Consider the following 20,787-nt stretch of genomic DNA (forward strand, 5'->3'; position numbering starts at 1 on the left):
AAATCATTCAGATCAAATCCACAGTTTCACAGAAATCAGTATAAATTGCCAAAAGCATATTCTCACCACTTCTAAAAGATTTTGCTACAAGAACAAGATTAGATAATTATACTCTAATTTTATTTAATTTTGGCTCACCAACTATCAGGAGCATCTTTGGTCCACTGGCAAACTTTAAATCAAACTGTTGACCTTTTTTTGAGCCAATGATCATGCTTACTGCATCAAACTGAGCAACACGTCATTTTACTTCAGATCAGCATTTTGAAATCACTTGTCCTTATTACACTAACGACTAATCTTTTCTCAGAAAGTATGATATTATGCTGAATCATTCTGGGTGCAACTGATCAATTATTCTTCATCTGTTCCAACAAATTTAATGCCTGTCAGAGAAAATACATTCACTAAGACCATAGAAGGATGGGATATATTCACTTGAGAGATTTTACAAAGGCTAACAGGAACGAAGTTAAAAACCTGAAAGTCTGAGTCGTATCTTTGACTCAGGTTTTAAAAGATCTTCAGCAGCAATTACCAGTTATGAAAGAGATAAGCTGTGATATGCTGAGACCTCTGTATGGTTTGGCTGACATTGCTCCCCAGTGACTTGTGGAAAACAAGGACACTGCCTGAAAAAGGTTTGCTGTCAAGTATTGGTAAAAAGAGAAGGCATCAAACCTCATATTTAAAAAGCAGTGATGAAAAACATGACAAGGTTTTCATATATTTCTAGAAAGGTTATGAGGGTTTACCTGTCTTAAATATAGATGATTTATGGTGGAGTTTCTGCATTATCCATATGATGTTCTTAACCAGAATCTGACACAAATATGAAACTGAAAGAACCTTTTGGGTTAAAGCAATGGAGCCTGTGTGTATGCCTTCTGTATGTCTGGTTCCCTTCAGTATTTCTCAGACCTGTCAGGGGTTTGCCGTAGAGGCTGATTGAGGTGCAGAGAGGAAAGTGGAGTCATGCTGCAGAGGCTGAGCTGCAGAATCATGATCCAGCTGAAAGAGCGGGGATGTAAGGGTGAGGAGGGGTGATTCAGGAAAAGAGGAATAGAAGTAGGTAGGGAGAACATTGTGTTGTGTGTGCTTTTGGGATGTTAACTATCAGTCTAAACCTTGTTATGTAACTGTATCTGTTGCTGCAGAGAAAACACTGATGCAGTGAAGGTGTGGTTTGTCATTTTCATTCTGACCTTGTAATTACTGCTCCTCTGTTTATTGAACTTTCAAAGTCGTTGTGTAGTGCAATTTGGATAAGAGAGAAAGAGTTTTATATGACGAGGTCTGACTCTATTAACTGCATGAAGCAGCTAATAATAATAGCATGTTTTAGATAATTGTTTTTCCAGTGTTCTTTCATTTTATATTTCCTTAGAATTTAGTGGAAAAACCTTTTAAGATGTATGACTTGAGTCCAACATCTTGGGTATTCTCCTACAACGCCTTTGTGGTCACCTAACCCTCCATATCAGCCACATACGAGGCTGATGTGGAGCATCAAGGCAGCATCAGATGCTCCCTTTTATGATGCATAGATCCCTGTAGTGATCTATGCACTACTGAGTCCCTGCAGTAGTCCATAGATCAGAAGCGGAGCTCTGCTCACTTCATTATTTGAAAATAAGCACTTTTGGTCAGCTGGTTTTAGCACTGTACAATGGCTGCTGGAAAAGCAAAGCATCTTGTTTTGTTGGTTGAAATGAACATCATGTTCTGGAAAAAGGTTATTGGAAACTGCAAAATTTAAAATAACTACCTCAATTTTGCAAAAAACATGCTTCAGGATGTTTTTCGCTTTCCTGAAAAAGAGTGAGTACTCTAAAGGGGACATGGAAACACATTTGTCAAATAAGTTCTGTGGTCGCAACTCCCATCTAATGGTGGGTCTATGCCTTAACAGAGGCACAAAACTAACAAATTTCTAAATCTAAACCTCCAGCACAGAGAGGAGGACTGGGGTGGCCGTCTGAAGGCACTCCAGGTTGGGAGGGGAATGGTGGATCGCTCCCATCCACCGGTTCGTCTGTTGGCAATCTCACAGCTACATTGCCAAAGAAAATTGTAGTTTGTGCTAATCACTCCCTAAAAATGCATGAAAAGGATGGGTTGTTATCCTAATAGAAATAACGTGTAGACGTTTGAAGCCTTACATCAGGTTTCTGTTTGAGGTTTGCTCCTTTTTGCTGCTTCTCTTTGAAGTTAAAGTTCCATATTTTTCAACATGATCAAATTCCACTTTTCTCTGATCCCACAACTACTCACACTTTCATTGTGAACTGTGCATTGTAATTATTTTTTACACTTTGGAGTCCAGATTTAATATTTATATATTCACTGCACCTTTAATCCTCATTTCTACAGCTTTATTGATTATCAGCTTTTCTTTGCAAAGTGTAGTTTTATAAGAGCAGCAAGCCAAGTGACACATTGCAGCAGAATATAATGTGACTTGTACTTACAGCTTAGTGTTTCATAGTTCTCTACCGTTTTTTCTGTTATCTTATTGAAAATTCAAAAGCTTTATTATCAGCTTACTTGGAGTAAGGCTCTTACTATGAGCAGTGCTGCAGTAGGGTCACGGTTGAGTAAGCCGTCTCTTTGGTTTGGGTCATGAAACTCAGAGTCAAGCAACCTCTGCTATTGCATGGCAGCGGCTACGGGTAATTCTACATATTTCATGAGATTGATGCAGCCTGCAGAAAATTGCTGTACTGGCAAAATGTGTATTTTCATGTGTGTCTGTTTTAGACAGGCCTGCTTCGATATGCTACAAACTCTTTAAATAACATCTGATATCACTTTAAAAAAAAGACTCAGTCAAAATTAAGAAGCGTTGATTTCCTTCCATCTAATTCCTTTTGCTGATCCACAGTCAAAGGTAGCACTTTTTCTCTTTGGGGATAGATCAGAAGGTTCTAGGCCTGCCCGGATATTTTTTTCTTGCAGGAAGTACTGTAAAAATCTCCAAAAGAAAACATCTAGCGTGTATCCTTAGCAGATGTCTGAACCACATCACAGGACTTTCCAAAATAGGGAGAAGCAGTAATTCTGAGGTCTCCACAGCTAAGCATTGCCTTCCTCCTAAGGGTGTTTTTTTCAGTAGTTTGGGATCCTAGTCTTTGAGCCATGACTTAGTTGTCATGGCTATAGGTGAGGTTTGGACCTCTGGTAGAAATTACTCAGCTGCTTCTTCACTGAGATGGCATATAGCAATCATTACTGAAAGTGAATCTCTATTTTTTAACCAATCAGAACTGATAGTCAAGACATCATGAAGCTTTAATCTTGAGGCAGAGATTCACCAATCACCCAGGAGACAATGCATTGGTATATGTACATAACTACCACTAAAAGGCATGATGAGAGTAGATCGGCATGAAGGAGATCAATACGCATTGGTAACACACTAAGAAGTGCACTGAGAACTTGGGGACAATTCTGAATTTTCGTTATGTAAGGACTGAATGACCTCTAAAAGAGAATGCAGCCCGCTATAGTGTTAATGCAATCCCTTAAAAAGGCTTAGAAGGAGACCGTCATAACTTTGCAAGAAAATAAAAATTTAACATCTGCACCACAACCTGGTAAAAAAAACAACTAATTAATCTTTTTGAATTGCATATTTGCTTGCCCCCTTCCGTTTTATGTTTGGCATTTATGTTTGCATTTATTACAGCTTTTCAAGCGATAAAATTGTCAAATAAATGGTGCAGCAGAATATCTAAAAAAGCATGACAAGAGATTTGGATTTTCCTTTGAGAGACTCATGCTATACTCTCAGAACACCCTCAGTGAGAGAAAAACAAAAGGAAACTGTCAGAAGCTGACATTCTCCCCTGGCTGACTTACTCCGATGGCTCTGATGTGCTAAAATGCTTCGTCTCAGCCACATGGGGCAAAACTTCATCAGCATATTGGGTTTCCTCTGAGGTTGGAGAGGTAGATGAAAAGACTGCAGTGTAAAAGATGTGAAGTACTTTTCATAAAGCATAAAGTTTCTTTTCTAAACATAGCCACAAAACTTTTACATCTTTTTTCTTCTATTTTACTCTTGTCCCTGTTTGTACTAACTCTTCAAAGACAAATGATGTTATTTAAATGTAGGTTGCACTGTAGTATAGCAGTTAACTCTCCTCTCTGCAGTGAAATGGCCTCCAGTTCCAATCTTGGCTCATCTGCCCATTGTGTTGTATTACAATCTCAAACTTCAGTGTTCATTACTGAGCTTTTGTATGAGAGAAACTAATACAAAGTCCTTTACATTCTCTAAGATGATTTGTCTTTTATTTAATATCTTGTATTAGAGTAGAATTGATTTGCACACATTGTTCTGTTTTTTGTTTTGTTCTATTTTGTTTTGGTAAGACAATTTGAAATGCCCATGTTATTTCCACTGTTTCATGTGTTTCACAGTTATAATCCATTTTAGGTGTATGTTCCAAATAAAATCCCCAAAAAGCAAGTGGAGTTTGTACTTCAAGGTGACTAAATGTGAAATGGTTCAAAAGGACTACTTTTGCAAGGGACTATAATTTCTCGTAATTAATATATGTTTTTCAATAAAACTTTTTGTACTGTGCAATGTACACATTGCGTTTGTGTGTGTTTAGCACTCATTTGCTTTGTCCCATCTTGCATTACGCATGTTTACATTCCTCTTATTGTTGGAGCCTATTAAGAATTAGATTAATTTATTTTTTTGCTAAATTATTAATGTTACATGCCCTGACTGGCGACCTGTCCAGGGCGTACCCCGCCTCTCGCCCGAAACTTTAGCTGGAGATAGGCACCAGCTAACGTTCCCCATTAGGGACAAGGGTGTACAGAAAATGGATGGATGGATATATTAATGTTACAGATCTAAGGTTATGTGAATGGTAGATCTGTTGTTGTTTGTTTATTTATTTATTTATTTGTTTGTTTGTTTGTTTTGCTTAGACCCTCCTCCTAGTCAGTTAGCCTCCTGCTGTGATTAACAAGCAGAAGCAGCTGCTGTAGTTGATCTGATTGTTTGGTGAAGGAGTGAGGAGTGAAACAGTTTTTCTAGCACCCATTAACATAATTAAGTCAACTCGGAGAATATTTCTGTTATTTTTATAAGTAAAGAAAACACGCCTTTTGAAATCAGAAAACTCTCCGCGAGTGCATTTTATTTTTTCAGTGAGTCGAAAACCTCCAGTTATTTGTTATGTCTTACATTGTGTGTGAATTGTGAGACAGTTATTTTTTTGTTTTTAAGCATATGCACTGACTGATGGCACTTTTTAAATTTTGTTGTTCTTGTGACAATGACAATAAAGATTTATCTATCTATCTATCTATCTATCTATCTATCTATCTATCTATCTATCTATCTATCTATCTATCTATCTATCTATCTATCTATCTATCTATCTATCAGAAAAGACCAGAAATATATGCCAATGACTGAATATTTTAGCACACTATTGTAGGATTAAAGGAGACATAATTTCTCAAAGATAAATCTCAACCCAGTACCTTCTTTGATATTTTTCATTATTCTGAATGTTAACAATTTATGTAACATCAACCCTATTAAAAGCCAAGTATGTGCGAAAAAAACAGCCAAATTTAGTAAACGTAGCCAATTATGCCAACAAGAGCAGTGAAATTGTTGCAAAAAATACATGGTTTTTCTGCATGACGCTAAGTGACTCTTAAGTGGGTAGTGGGGCTGTGTGTACATATTTGATTCTGGATTAGAGAAAATCAACATTCAACATAAAATCAAAACTTTTGAAACTGATTATTTCTTTACAAATCTTTGAAACTTGTTTTTTTTAGGTTCTTTCTAAAGCCGAGTAATTTAAATCCATTATTAAAGTGAAAAATTTATATCATATCCATGTCTGATTATTTAAGCATCTGACTGAAACTGTAGCTACATATTTTCTGTACAGTATCTTATATAATATAACTAGATTTAACAAGTAGTAGAGTAAGACAAGTCCTTAACAATTTGTATTCAGTTAATCCAAAATCCACGCTAACCTTTTTAGGGAGCAAATAGGGAGGATATTGATTATTAGTCTAAGTAGAAACATTCAATTTAAAAAACAAAATGCAAGAAATAAAAGTAAGGCAATAAGTACTTTTAAAAACTGTATTTATTGCAGCAAAAACAAGCTTTCACAGTTATACAGTGATCTACTGCTCTATTACATTGCTTTATTTTTGTTAGTGTTATTAGTGTTTCCCATATTTTCCCATATTTTTGACAGATAATCAAAATATTTGGAGTGAAGATTAACTTAATATTGTGATCAAAGTGTGTTTGGATGATAAAACCAACTCATCAGAAAGAAACTGTTAAAACAGGAGAATCAGTTTTTGCTTGCAGTGACATTTTACATGCTGCCTCGCCTTCCTTCTCCTGTTTTTTCCTGCCTCCCCCCATGTGCCGAGCCAACGCCCCGTTGCTGCAGTGCAGCTTCTTTCTGTCTCTGCAGTGAGACAGTGAGGAGGCAGCGGGACGGGTTTTACATGTTGGCAGTTTGTCGTGTTGTAGTTGGAGAAAGAATGTTGCTGGGACCTTTTTTTTTTTTGTAGATTCAATCACAGTACTGCCTCAGTCATAAAAATTATGTCTTTGAAGGTTTTTGGAAATTAATCTGATAAAGTGCAGCAGCTCCAGCAGGTCATTTCACTTCAGTCCTCCCACTCCCTAAAACATCGTTTTCTTAAGCTATTCCACAAGTTCTGAGGAATCATTAAATGTCTAAACTGAGATGTTCCCAGGATCACTTACTAAAATACAACCTTCAAACTCAGACGTCTGCAAGACAGCCAAAGCTTGCCTCTTCCTCCATCAGGATTACCAACTGGTTTGTGATTGAAAAAGCTGCTCTTTTTCCCTCAAGTAAAAGGAAACATTGCCACAGACAAAACCATTGCATTCTTTTTTTTTTTCTGGCATCCTTGTCATTGCTGCAGGTAAACTTAAGGAACCAAGTGAACATCTCCTCCCACATTACATCACCCAGCTGTCTGAAAATGGGATAGATTTTTTTAAGCAAGCAGTAAACCGTGGTTTTGGCCTCTGAGAATAATTGAAAAGCGAGACCAAAAGCTTAGATTTTATCTTAGAAGATGGATGAGGCCATCAGAGAGTAAGGAAGAGTCCGATGCTTGATGACGATGCTACATGGAAGTTAGTGAACTGATAAATGGAGCTAATCAAAGCCTCACAGAAAAAAAGATTAGGAAAAATCTCAGTAGTTTTTAACTAACACTGATGGCAAAAAGAAAGCAACTGAGAGCTGAAGTTTATGTAAAGTTGTTTAAAAAAGCTTAGAATTTCTATTGCTTTAGCATTTTTTCAATACACCAAGATGTTTTACAGTAATTTAAATGAGTATTGAATATGTGTTTGGAGTCATATCTTAAATTTTGACATTCAAACTGGTGCATCTACAAAGTTGTACTCCATATCAAAAGCAAGAAATTTATGACCAGAACTTTTTTGTGGACTCTGTACTTAAAGCTGTTGCCCTGTCATGGTCACCAGATTGGTACAAATCCTCTGTTTAACAGCATTTTCAAAATCCAGCATCTTACATGTCTTTTATAACCTACTGATACTCAATATAGCCTCTAAACACCTTCCGGGAAAAAAATGTACACAACATATTTTGCAGAATCATCAAAGATCAATGATTTTCTACATAATACAACACATTGCAAAAATACAAAAACTTTTATGAGTCAGCTTGCTGGAGTGACTGTTGAGTCTGGTGCAGTACTTTTGATGTATCAAATAGCAACGTTTTTCTTTAAAACTGGAACTATGAAAAATAAATTGCCCTCATGCACATCAGTGGTTCATGCATGACAATCCAGAATAACATCAAAAGCACTAGAGACCTCACCTGCATCTGATAACATCAGTGGTCATAGCTCAACAATAAGTAGGAGATAGGCATATGGAGTGCATATGGACTAAAAGCTATAGCTACAGTTATTCAGGAAAAATAACAAATTACCAACACATAGTTTGGGAATGCTTTGTTACTTTTCTCAAATGGCCTAGTCAAAGTATGGGTTCAAATATAATTGAGATCTAGGACCATTAACAGGCCCATGAATGTTGGTAAAGCACTATTTTTCTTCATTAGACTACTGTCATATTGACTGAGCTGTATCTGTCCCATTAATTATGACCTTGATTTCTGACTTGTGTTACTCCATCACAACACAATCTGACATAAATTGAAGATCACAACTGCAGTAAAGAGAGACGCCCACTCTGTCAGACTGTGCAACTGGAAGAGGACTAGACTCCTGGCATCTCTGCAGCACCTGCTAATCTATGGAACATTGAAGTTTGCTGAAACACTGCATGGCAAACACATTTACTGTAATCTAGCTCTTGTAAAATTCTAAAGAAGGAGAGAGAGAAAAGATACAAGACACTATAGATTAGTATTGATTGGCAGCAATGCGGGTCTTGTTCTCAAGTGCTTGTGAGTTGCTCTCTCAGGGCGTTGCCAGGTAATCTAAGCCTTAGAGGTCAGCAAGATTCCTGGCAGGTTGAATTAGGCATTCCTGCAGCACCAAAGGAAACCAAGGCGTAGCTGTTAAGACCCTTCATGACTGTTTTAGAGATGATCACCTCATTTCACTTTCATTTTTGTTTTCGAAAACTATCACAGGATGCCTATGCAGTGTTGGATGTCGTGTGTTTAAGGGGAAATACAATAAAGTTGATGAATATGCAAGCTGAGCTTCCTGAAAAGGTTTTGGCAATAAAAAAGGAGACTGAACTAAAACCAGGACGAAATTCATGTGCGTTCAAGTCTTTCCATCAGCAGTTCAGGACAGAAAGAGAGGAAGTTTTCATTATTCCTCTCCTGGGCAGGACAAGGGTCTGCAGTACTGTTATGCCTTGGCTTCAGCATGGGTGACTCTGTGATAATTTGTTGGGCGACTGCCAAATGCATTTCGCCCCCCAAAGCACTTTGATTCTCACAGAGTGCGTCTGGCACGCTCTGCTCCAGTGATCAATGGTTCCTAATGGAGGGACGCTCATGTGCAGCAAAAGTTTTAATTAGAACACTTTTTTTCTGAAGCCATAAATGAATTTAGACAATGATTTCTGTCTTTCAGATTTGTGGGAACAATTTTGAGTTGTCTGAGGGCTTTACAAAAAGGACATTTCAAGGATTTAATCAGTAATGGAGCAATTTATAAAACAACTGATAAAAAGTAAAAAGTAGAACAAGAATTATTTAATTTATGTTAATGTAAGTTATTTATACATCCTTGTGTTGCCAGTTTGTCCATCTATCTATCTCAATGTATATATTTGAGAAAATCCACTGGACAAAATTACATATAGATAACATACAACAGAAAAAGGAAAAGGTTACTTGTTGACAAAAATATTTATTTTTAAAAAAAAAAAGAAAAACCCAGTGGTTCAACAGCTGAAATATTTAGAAGACTAAAGTTCTTTTTATTACATTTATGTGTCAGTGCTATACACTAGAAATACAGCATAAGTTAATTGTTCTGTATATTTGTGAATATTAGCACAGCTTAAGTTAGAATCCAGGGACTTCCACAGAAACAAAGTAGAGACAGAGTTTTGTAGCAAACATTTTAAAATTTGCCCTGTAAAGGATAGTGGTTGATCAATTTTTTCACAATATAAATATTGAAACTTTGCTGTCACCTACAGTTTAAAGTCTGCCAGTGCATGGACTGGCCTAGACTGCAGAAGCAGTCCATGTCTATTCTTATTCCACTAACAAGAATAGAAGATGTAAACAAACAAAAACAGAAACACATGATTTTTTTTACCTCTTCTAAATAAAAGAGTGACTAGGATGCAGCAAATTAACAGTGTCTCAAAGTGAAAAATCATCATATATGAGTAAAAGGAGGAGAACATTTTTTTCTTTTTTTAATCTGGCCAGGAGTGGTTGCTTGTGAAGGTGAACTGAAATGAAAATAATTCTGAATAAAAACAAACAAATAAAACAAGTGAAAACCAGAGAACGTCCAAAGACAGTTCCTCACATTTTAAAAATATTATTACTCTCTGACAAAATAACAAAAATGTTTTGCACTGTATGTTTTAAAACTTACCAAACCTTTATAATACTATTATATATACTTCTCCAAATCTGACAATCTGAAGCAAATTCAGTAGTTTATGCATAACTAAATAGACAAACACATTTTAATTAATTTGAAAATAACATAAATAGAAATCAAGGTGAAGGGGACAATATGTCCCTTGTTGCAGTGACTAGAGCTTTTCAATCTACTTTTTGCACTTTACATTGTCCAGAGCAAAACTGGCTGAGTCCCAGTGCGTTTAGTGCTGAGGTAAGCACTCGTCATTGTCAAGGACAAACACTTCAGGACACTCTGTATGTTTTGGAGTGAGGCCAAATGACGTATGACAGAAAGGTAAGGGTGGTGTGAAGGAGTTTTAGGACATTTTAGAGACATTTTTAACATAGGATGTAATATTTATGCAAAAAAGAAATACAAATTTAACTGAGCTCTATGTATGAAAGAATCAGTGATGCCAAAAAGAGAAATATATTTTGAAAAGTTCTGTAAAATAACATTACACTGTCAAAAATATATAAAAAGATTTTATGTTGTTTATATGAACTTAGGACACATATACTACACATAAAATGGCATTACAAATCCAATCATATTGTTAATAAAACATCTCTGCTGTTAACTGGTATAGACACATACATTCACTTCTCTCCATCACAGCTGATAAAATTACAGTAAATATTAAAAAAATATATTTTATAAAGAAGCTATACATAAGTTATTTTAAACATTCATTGAAAACCTGAGCAATATTTTATGTTTGAAACGGGGAAAAAAAGCACAGAGAGAGTAATAACAGCTTTTGGCCACCAGGTGGTAGAGTGATACAAATAATGCCACAATGCAAAAGCTGTTGCAATCTACAGCACCTTCAAGCTTCAAGCAGTAAATCATCAGACATCATCGACTGGAACCCTTTCAGTACTGAAATGTGTAGAGCATGACATCCTGGAGTTAAACAGAGCACCTTTGTGTTTTTAAACACAACTCTTTCTGGTGACAGTGCAACACTGTCTGGTTTGGCAAAAGCTTTGCTTACACATTTTTTGTGAATAAAATCTTAAATGGCTAAATCATGACAATGCAACTTCTCTTTGAATGTACAGCAGCATTTATTTTAAGTCTTTGGGGTTGATTGAACTGTGTGTTACTTGACATCTCTGCTTGTCTACCAACAAAAAACACATCGTAACGGAGACTCATCACCTTGTACGTTTGGGTGTTACCATGGAGCACTAAGAAAATATTACTGACCATTAAGATGATACAGTATTCATATTCATGTTCCTTACATATTTTCAAAATGCTATGTAGACCTGGCAGGGTGGAGTGCAATAAGTTAATATTAACTTAATATGATAAAAAAATTCATCAGGCATATAATATATAATGGGCCTGACTGTTTATGTTTTTATAGCAAGTCAACAATAAATGCAGCTAATTAATCATTAGACACATTTTAGCCCCATTCTATTATAACTTGCTGAGCCTATTAGTATTCACGTACTCAAAGCAATAGTCGATATACTTTGCTTCATAAAATTTTTGAGAGTTTATTAAATGTCTCATGTTTATGCCATCTGAAAAAATAGAATGAACATTGGTGTGATTGCTAAAATAAACTATTGTTCCCTTTAATACAAATTTACAGTCTGCATCAGAGATTCTGTTTTGTCAGATGAAAATAAAAAAAAATCTGAATTTATTGGTAATGAACTTTAAATTAAACATTTTTGTGAATAATTATCTGTCAAATATTGAAATCTGTGCCAGCTACTCTGTGTTTATTCAATTCTCTGCCTGTTCTCCAGCATCAAACATCCATGTGGGCATTTCTGATGTGATGGTAAGCGGTGGAACAAAAAGAGGGAGAGGGAAGACATGCAATTTTAATGACCAGTTCATGTTGGGTTTTTTTTTTCCTCTTTTCATTTCTCTGACACAAAAACGTGATAGAAGCAGCCTGATATTGTTTCCATGCTGCCACAACATATGATATTCAACGCATGACCAAGATACTTATGATAAATACTGTATTCTGTCACCTAATGTGTGTTGTGCACCTATTTCATGCATTTTTTCCCCCCTTTCTCCATCTATTCCCAGGAAGGAGGTGTCACAGTCAGAGTCGGGGAAGACGTGAAAGTATTTGGAGGCATTCCGTGTCTTTGGCGCCCTTTTCCTTTTGTACCTCACTTATGCAATGTGCAGCAACAGCTCATGTACAAGATGCGTGTCACACAGAAAGAAAAGACGCGGAGCAGCTTGAGTAGAAGGATGCTTGACAGACAGAAAGGAGAGAGCTCTGCAGCAGGATCCCCACGGCGCTGCTGAACATAAAACTGCGTGACTGGTCTCCGCAAGCAGAAGGGAGGAGAGAGGAGAGAAGGGAGGAAGGCAGAGAAGAAAGCAGGGGGAGGGGAGGCAGCTCAGTTCAGTGCGGTGCTGTAGCTGAGTGGATGAGGCAGCAGCATCAGCACCACTAGCTGTAGCATCCTCTCCTTTTGTGGAGGCTGGGGCGGGGGGGTGGAGGGAGCTGTCTTGTAGCTGCTGCAGGATCAACATTATCTGCATACACAGAAACATATCCGGTCACCTCGTCACACGCACCCATGCCGTGGCGGCCAGAGACAAGGAGGTGGTGGTAAGTGACGGGGTAAGCTCGGGGGACAGGAGGAAACAGGGACGGCTGGAGGGATCCCAAACGTGAGGAGGGCTGGAGGGACGGTGACTGGAGCAGAAGCAGCAGCAACAGCGGCAGCAGTAGCAGCGGCACCATGGCGCAAGCTGCCAAGCAGCTCCGCAAGACCAAGGACCTCGCAGAGGCCGCCGCCCAGGAGCAGCGGGAGAAGGAGGAGGAGAAGATCAAAAAGAGGAATCGATCCAGAGACCGCAGACGCAAGGTACAGATGTTCTACCTCAGGAGGCTGGGCAGGTGGTGCTTACATTCTTGTGTCCATCTTTCCCATCATACCTGTCGTTTTCCCCCTCGCAGACTCTGTCACACTGCAAACATCGTGCATGATTGGTTGGAACGCAATTGCAGAAGTATAATTGCACAGATGGATTTGTAGGCTCAGCGTGTGTGTGTGTGTGTGAGGGGGTATGTATGTGTGTAACCAGTCAAGCATTGATGCTCTGGTGCAGGTTTTGTCTGCTCCGTCAGATATTTTCCCATCGGGGGAAATGGCTCTTAATACCAGTAGGGATGTGACTAATACCTGCTGTTTGCAGAATAACACACTATGCCATTAATTTCTTTTAAATGAGAACCCTTGCAGTGGGTGCAGCTTTTTCATGTTAACAAGATTCAGTATTTTATATGTGCACATATTGTTTCCTTGCGCAAAGCCCTAAACAAGCTCTACTCTCTCTCAAAAAGCTCTGCCAGAGTTAGATTTGCTGTCTTCCCCCATATTGCATTTTTTTTTCTCACTGGGAGAAAATGGAGGGGGAAGATGGAGGTACAGTCTAATAATAGATGCAGTTTTAATGCTTTTGTGCATCTTTTTGGGCTGCAGGTGTTATTTGAAGAAAAATATAACAAATGTTGATAAAGTAACATCTAAACCTTTTGTTACAAACTTGATACATGGAATAATATCAGATAAGTTTGATGCTTTCAGTCACCTTCACATTCCATGCCTCCTGTTCACTCTCCTGCTCTAAGTGCAGATTTGACTGAGGTTGTGCTTCCTTGCTATTGTGTTAGGGTGATTTATAGTGATAATGTTTGAGAAAAGTTGGCTGTTTGTTTGTGGATCAGTCAGAATCCCGATTCTGATTGGATAGAGACACACGACTTCATTCTGTTTTTAGGTGCAGCATGTACAGCAGAGTGTTGCCATCAAAGAAAGAGTCTGATTTTATGCATTTGTATTTGTGTTTGTTCAAATGCATTTGGAAGTGAGAGCATGCTTTCACAGGATAACAAAATTGCACCAAATGAGTTGTTTATCAAACATTTAATGGAAACTGTGGAGTATGCCAGGTGTTTGCAGAGAAGAAAGCTGCAGCACTCGGGGACTACAGACATCTTCTTATTTACTGGCTCTCAGCGTGAAACGGATCATTTGTTCTAAATGCCAAATGGTGAAGATGCATCTGCCATTATGAGGCTTTTAGAGAAGAGAGATACTTAACTTGTCAAGCTAACCAGAAAACTAAAACATTGTTGTAGTACAACATAATTATAACACAATGTCTGTCCTTCTAATCTAAAAAAAAAAACAAAACAACTATGATCAGGTGTTTCATTTTAAAGTAGGACTGATTTTACCAAATGCTAGATGCTCAGTCTGCAGAGCACAGAAAGTACACAAACAAAAAAAGAATCTCTGAAACGTGGATTAGTATTCTGAGACATTGCAGATGCTTGAGCACAAGCTTTGCTGAGAATGAATTTGTGTGTTTTTTGTAGATGTATTTAGCCCAACCAAGCAGACAATGGTCTCTCTTTGATCACTAAGCATCTATGCCTATTGGCTTATTTTGTATTCTCTGACCAAAAATAGACTTTGTACGTGAATTGTTGGAATCCAGTTGAAGGTCTGCTGTGTTCCTCATAAGAGGCAGTGTTTTGTCTTGGTGTAGCAGCAGAAACATGAAAGTTTCATGACTCTGCTCAGTTTAACAAGATAACTTTTCTCAGCAAATTGTTTGTTTTATAAGAAAGGAGCATATTAAGAACACATTTACTGTAGTAACTGTGGTTCTCATCAAATGTTGATGTTGCACAGGATGTTCTTTTGACCTTGGCAGTTTATTGCCTTCATGATAAAAGTTTCTTTGGCAGTGAGTCATATTCCAGAGTTTGCATGATCAGCAATATATCGATGAGCTAAAAGTGTTCAATAAATTATCTCTAGGAAGCACCTGCTGCAAGAACCTACTAAATTAAATTTATCTTCAGCTCCTCCTTAGAAAATTAGCCTCCTATGTGGTTGTATATTAATGCATTATATAATTGTCTTAGATACAACAAATCTATCCAAATCTGATTCTGATAGTGTCAGATTTAGACAGAGCTATTTATCTGAGTTGATCTGATTTTGCTATTTATGTATATTTGTCTAATAGAGACATACCCCATAGCACCTGTATTTGCATCTTTGACTGCAATGAAAGAGAATTCTATAAAGTGCTGATTGAATACAAATTCATGCCACACTTAAAATATTTTATTAGATAAGCAAATAAGAGAATCTTGAATCATTTCCTATTTACTTCTCAATAAATAGGAGAAGTAAATAGGATCTGATGCCTGTATCTGATAGGTCAACCTCGTGTTGACCTATCAGATACAGGTACTTTTGTAATTCGCTGTAGAAACAGTAAGGACAGAGAGGGTTGCCCATTTGTTTAAAGTGTTTTGCTGGGTTTCATAAGCCCAAGGCATATGCAATACAGCAATAATGGAATGTTCGTAGCTAAAATGCAGCTCTGCCTGTCTGGCCATCCTCCCTCAGCAAAACCACTCTCAGCAACCAGGCCCTTTCACTGTGTTCTTAACATGAACCAGTCTTCCTTCTCTCTGAAATATTTGCTACGTGCCCTGAAGTGCAAAGTCAAAGAGACAGAGAGGAGAAGAGGCACGTGCAGGTCTTAGAGTTCAGAGATATTAATTAGCTCCAGTCTACGTAAATCAAACTCAGAAGCATGGGATCTCTCTTCCCTACTTGTCCCCCTTTAACTAATCTTTCTGTCACTTCCCTGAACTGATGAGCCCTGATATAGCAGCAGGAAACGTTCTGCTGTCTAAGGTAAATGCTCTGCAGATGCAGAACAGTCTGCAGTCATTTTTTTCTTTGTCTCCACATCTTTAAAAATAAAAGTGTAGACCATTAGTGTTTGCTAATATTGGTCTACTCTTACTCAGGATTACGCTTTGTGTAGAATTGTCAGCTTTTGATATTTGTGAGAGATGTCTGACCAAAGATTTAAACTGATGTGATTAAAATAGCTTTATATGCAATAACTGTTGTGGTTTTAGCCATGGAAACTTTCTGACCAGGGAGAAGTAAAAAGTGATGTAGCAAAGGATATGGATGAGCAAAAACATGAGTTTTTTAAAATTAAACTATACAACCATACAATTCATTTGATATCACTTATTGAAGATGCCCAGTGGAATTACTATTGCTGTGATACTGGGACCCCAGTTTGGTTCAAGTTGTTAAATTGAAAGGAGTAATGGACTTCTATGACATGCAGGAAAACAACCCCACACCATAATGCTACAATCATTATAGTTGGTAACATTTATTAGTTTGAAAGAACTTATGCTTCTCCAGACATGTACGTTGTTTTTATGACCACATCTTTGCCTTGTCTGGTCAAAACAGTTTCTTCAGAAGGCGGGAAAATTAATTTTGGTGGAGGGACTTATTCCCTTTTAGACACCTTTGTCCATTGTAATGTGAAACTAATGTACAAACAGATTCCAGCTCATTCCAGGTTTTTCTGATCCCAGCACCAATTTTCTCTCTTTTCAGAGGGACAGTTTGGATCAGAGGCCTAAAAGTTAGATCAAATTTGGTGTTCTATCAAAACAATGGTTTCAAATACACATCAAAACTGATTTTGGAGTAGACAAATCTGTCTATTAGAATGGCCATTGGCGTCTCCCACCTACACCTTGCTGAAAATGTGTGATCTCTGATTAAAACCCATTTCCAAAACTAGTCAATTTAAATGAGCTCTACCAATTCTAGCAGGAAGAATGGGTTAAATATCCAACTGGAATTAGTTCACAAGCTTATTGGTGGCTACATAAAGCATGTGGTTGAGGGACAACTTGGTACCAATCCTTGTTTGTTGCACAGTAGGTCTGTCCCTCGTCATTTTTGATTGTCAGCAAAAGCATTTCCAATATTCCTATATAGTAAAATAAAGGATTCCCACATAAAAATTCTACCTTGGAAGGGTATACCTTTAAATCGAGCACTGTAGTCAGCAGAAGCCTGATGGATTCCAGTAATACATTATTTTGTCAATGGAGTTCATGAAAATGATCAAGATAGCACTACTCATGACGTTACTCTGTAGCATGAACCTACTAGGGAGATTAAGCTTTTACTGCAATGCTTAACATGAAGCTCCTTAGGCCCATGCATTTATTTGTTTGTTTTTATTTGCTCCAGGCTTGCACTTACATATAAGTGCCAGATCCAAACGGATCCAGGATTTCATAATGGACATTGCATGCTCTCTTTGTTTCCTCTTTTTAGATAACTTTTTGTGTGCACACATGATATCTTATTCCAATTGCCAAAATTCTGTCTGATATGTCCTTGTACAACATGGATGGCATTATCATTGACATTTTGGAGAAACTGCATAAAAATAGGTAAAGATTGCTCTTGTAGAACAAGATAGAATTTTGAAAATCTAAATTTTCTTCAATAAACTGTAAAGATCAAAAGGAAATTATGATGACAAAATTGCTAACATGATGAAATTGTTATAATGTATCCCAGTTTTCTCCATGCAAGGTGGGAGGTTTTCCATAATGGCACGGTATGGCACATTTTAACAAGTTCCCCAAACAAATGGTATAGATTATTCTATACTTTCTTCAGATCTTACTGAAACTATATATATTTTTAAGACAAGGTAGATTCAGGAGTATGTTTCTACATTATTTTTTGAAACAAAATGTTAAAGTTGGTTCCTTTGAAAAAGTCTCCAACAAAGTGATACAGCATTATTGGCTCCTTGTGGCCTAACATTTTTAAATATATTGCTTAATTTAAAGAGATGTAGTCAGAGGGTGAATCTATACTATATACTATAAGGAGGAATCTTACAGTAGATTATTTGGGGATTTAAAATGAAATTGTTCTAGGTATCCTCTACAAGCTCTCTTATTATGAAAACAGTGTATAACAAGATTTGGCTTCAAAATAGCTACAACTTGTTCATAACAACCATTACGAAGCTTATTGTGTAAAGTCTTGAAGCTAGGCTAAGGACAGAATTTTAAAAAAAGTTTGTATAGTTGTATAGATATTTAGCTGTTTAATATTACTTAACACTAGACAGGCAATAATGTGGGGTGAGAAAAAAGCATCCACACAGATTCATAGAAGTTTGACATATTTTTGCACAGCATTGTACATAGGTGGCACTTCTAGAGATTGTGTTTTTTCCTCTCCTTTGAGGAGAGGAAAAGTATATGAGCCAAGGTCGAGCAGAGCAGACAGCACTCATGACCAACCCAAAGCTGCCACAGGCTATATTTACCTGGCTGCCTAGAATTACACTGCAACTGAGAGCAGAGCTTTCTATCTGTCTACACACCACTACAGTGTGCTAGCTAAGCACCTGGTCTGATACTTTATCTGATGTTTCCTCGGATCTCTGTCTGGTGAAACAACATGGATGATTCCAGAATACAAGCACAATGGAGGATAGTCATCAAACCTCTGTGAAGTTTTATCTAGAGCACTGACACTTTGTGATCTGCAGATCAAAAGAATTGCATAAAAGTATGTCTGGTCAGACGTCTTTTATCTGTGGAAGTCATTTTGTTCTGTTAATGCTAGTCTTAGTAGACATTTTTTCAGTTATATGCCTACAATACTGTAAAATGTTGAAGATTTGCATCCTTCTTGCCAGCATTTTCCATAAATGAGTGTTCGCTATCACTGCTTGCAAGTGATAGTGTGTAGCTCTGGCCTGGTGGGATGGGATAAGAAAAGGATGGGAGACTTTCAGCAAAGTCTTTTGAAATATTTAGGTAATTTAGAGTGACAGATGTCCCTGTAGTAATTATGAATGGACTGAGCACATGGTGGATGGTTGAAGTGGTGGATGAGCGAGTGTCTTGTTGATGCAAGATTGTACTTTTGACAAATTACTGGTAGGACAAAAATTGTTGTTGGGATATGAGTTGGAGCCTCCTACACTGAGTCCTGGATTTCTGCATATTCTGAGCAGGATATATGAGAGATCTTCTGGAGTGTGTCAAGAAAAGATGTACACTCTCCATTATGCATAACTTACCGTGCCCACAACTTCCCCAGTGAGATTGTGGTGGTTATTACCATTATTAAACTTAATATTGAGTCCTGGATGCAGTGTGGAAGAACCTGGTAGCAGTATTGGCAGCTAATCCATGACATGTGACCCACAAACACACTGCGGATCGGTGACAACTTATTGTTTTTAAACAGTGATCTTTAAACATGATCCATGTAAACAGTCTCAAACATGTATTATACCCTAAGCTTTTCACATGTGGAAGTACTCACATTAGTGATCTGTTTGACCCATCTGAGCTTATTAGCAAAATCCCTAACATTTTTGTGGGATTAATTAGCACTAGGAGTACTAGGAAAAGTGAAAGTGAGTGATGTGGACTGGAACAGTGCCACACACACTCTCGTATATAGACAAAGAATGTACACCCCCGCACGCACTTAGAGATGTAACACGGCATTATGTAATGGAATTAGAGCTCCTGAAGGTCTGCAAGGATCATGTGGCTTACAGGAGCCAACTAATGCACTGAAGCAGCCTCTCCCAGGCACACCCTGACTCCATCATTTTCCTCCACCGCTGGCCTGAACACATTTTATAGTGCATGCAATGTCTAATGAATGTAGTGGTAGCATGTTCAAAAATCAAATAAAATTTTATGGTGTTCTTCAAAATGCCATCAATGAAATCATGAGGTTGTGAATAGTATATTATTGCAGGTTTGAGTTTATTTTATGAAATTGATCTCTGGCTGCCAGCAAAACAAAATTTGACAAAGACTGACTTATTAAATTATAGGAAGTATAAGTTCAGTTAAATGAACTGCAATAATTACCATGCAGTAAATTAAATCTTTGTCAGTTATTTTATAAGACTATTTATTGATTGATATGTTTTTCAAACTAGTCTTTGGTCCACCATGGATAATAAAATATATTTCATTGAAAATACAATGAATCCACAAAGCACAATCAAAAGTTTTAAATTGAAATCAGTGAAAGCTAAATTTCTCTTACTATTTACTAGTTGGTAAATCATCTAATTATAAAACCATTTAGGGGTCAAATAATTGGTAGCATAAAATGTGACAGATAGTGTGATAGTTACTTTTTAAATGAGATACTTACAGTTCCAGTAAATATCTGTAAACATTTTTGTCCATGCTAATTTTTTTCTTTACAATTATCCATACCTGGAAAATATTGATTCTTAAATTTGACAGATTTTGCAAAATCTTTCCCACCAAAGTTGGGGTTTGACGCAATAAAACTCCAGATTTCTTACTACTTTAAACTTCTTCAAACATACGTCTGTGTAACTGCCGTAACTGATTTGATTTTTGTGTCTCTGCACGGTGAAAGGGGATGCAGAGATACCCCCCTTCACCAGTCAGTCCTGTTACGTGTTGGAGAAAAGTTGGAAAGCTGTCTCCATTTTCTGGCTTCATCTTTCACCATAACCAACTTTCCGTTATGAACAACTTTTTCATAAATGCACCCAAACAGAAAATAAATAAATTTTAAAAAGCAGCACATTTGTAAACTATTGTGATTTTTGTAATTGGGGCTACCAAAAAGGTCTAAATAATATTATATGATTATCTGACCTTCATTCAAGCTTTTCTCTCAGTGATAGCAGCTGGGTTAATGGAAACACCAGGATACTGACTCAAAGCAGGAAAAATAACAACTT

At 37.2% G+C, this 20,787-nt stretch overlaps 1 protein-coding gene across 7 annotated transcripts in view; it reads left to right on the forward strand.

Annotated features, from left to right (window-relative positions):
- The first annotated feature begins 12,224 nt into the window (after positions 1 to 12,224).
- The window catches only part of ank1b (ankyrin 1, erythrocytic b), a 79,118-nt gene continuing 70,555 nt past the window's right edge, over positions 12,225 to 20,787 (forward strand). For 5 of the 7 annotated variants that reach the window (XM_028025481.1, XM_028025483.1, XM_028025484.1 and 2 more), the window contains exon 1: positions 12,226 to 13,016. In XM_028025481.1, coding sequence (XP_027881282.1) covers positions 12,891 to 13,016 — 126 coding nt within the window. In that variant the 5' untranslated portion in view covers positions 12,226 to 12,890. Of the gene's footprint in view, positions 13,017 to 20,787 lie in introns of all 7 variants that reach the window. The other 2 variants (XM_028025480.1, XM_028025482.1) reach the window with 1 other exon arrangement.

This window comes from Xiphophorus couchianus, chromosome 8 (genome assembly GCF_001444195.1).
Source record: "Xiphophorus couchianus chromosome 8, X_couchianus-1.0, whole genome shotgun sequence".
Lineage (NCBI taxonomy): Eukaryota > Metazoa > Chordata > Actinopteri > Cyprinodontiformes > Poeciliidae > Xiphophorus > Xiphophorus couchianus.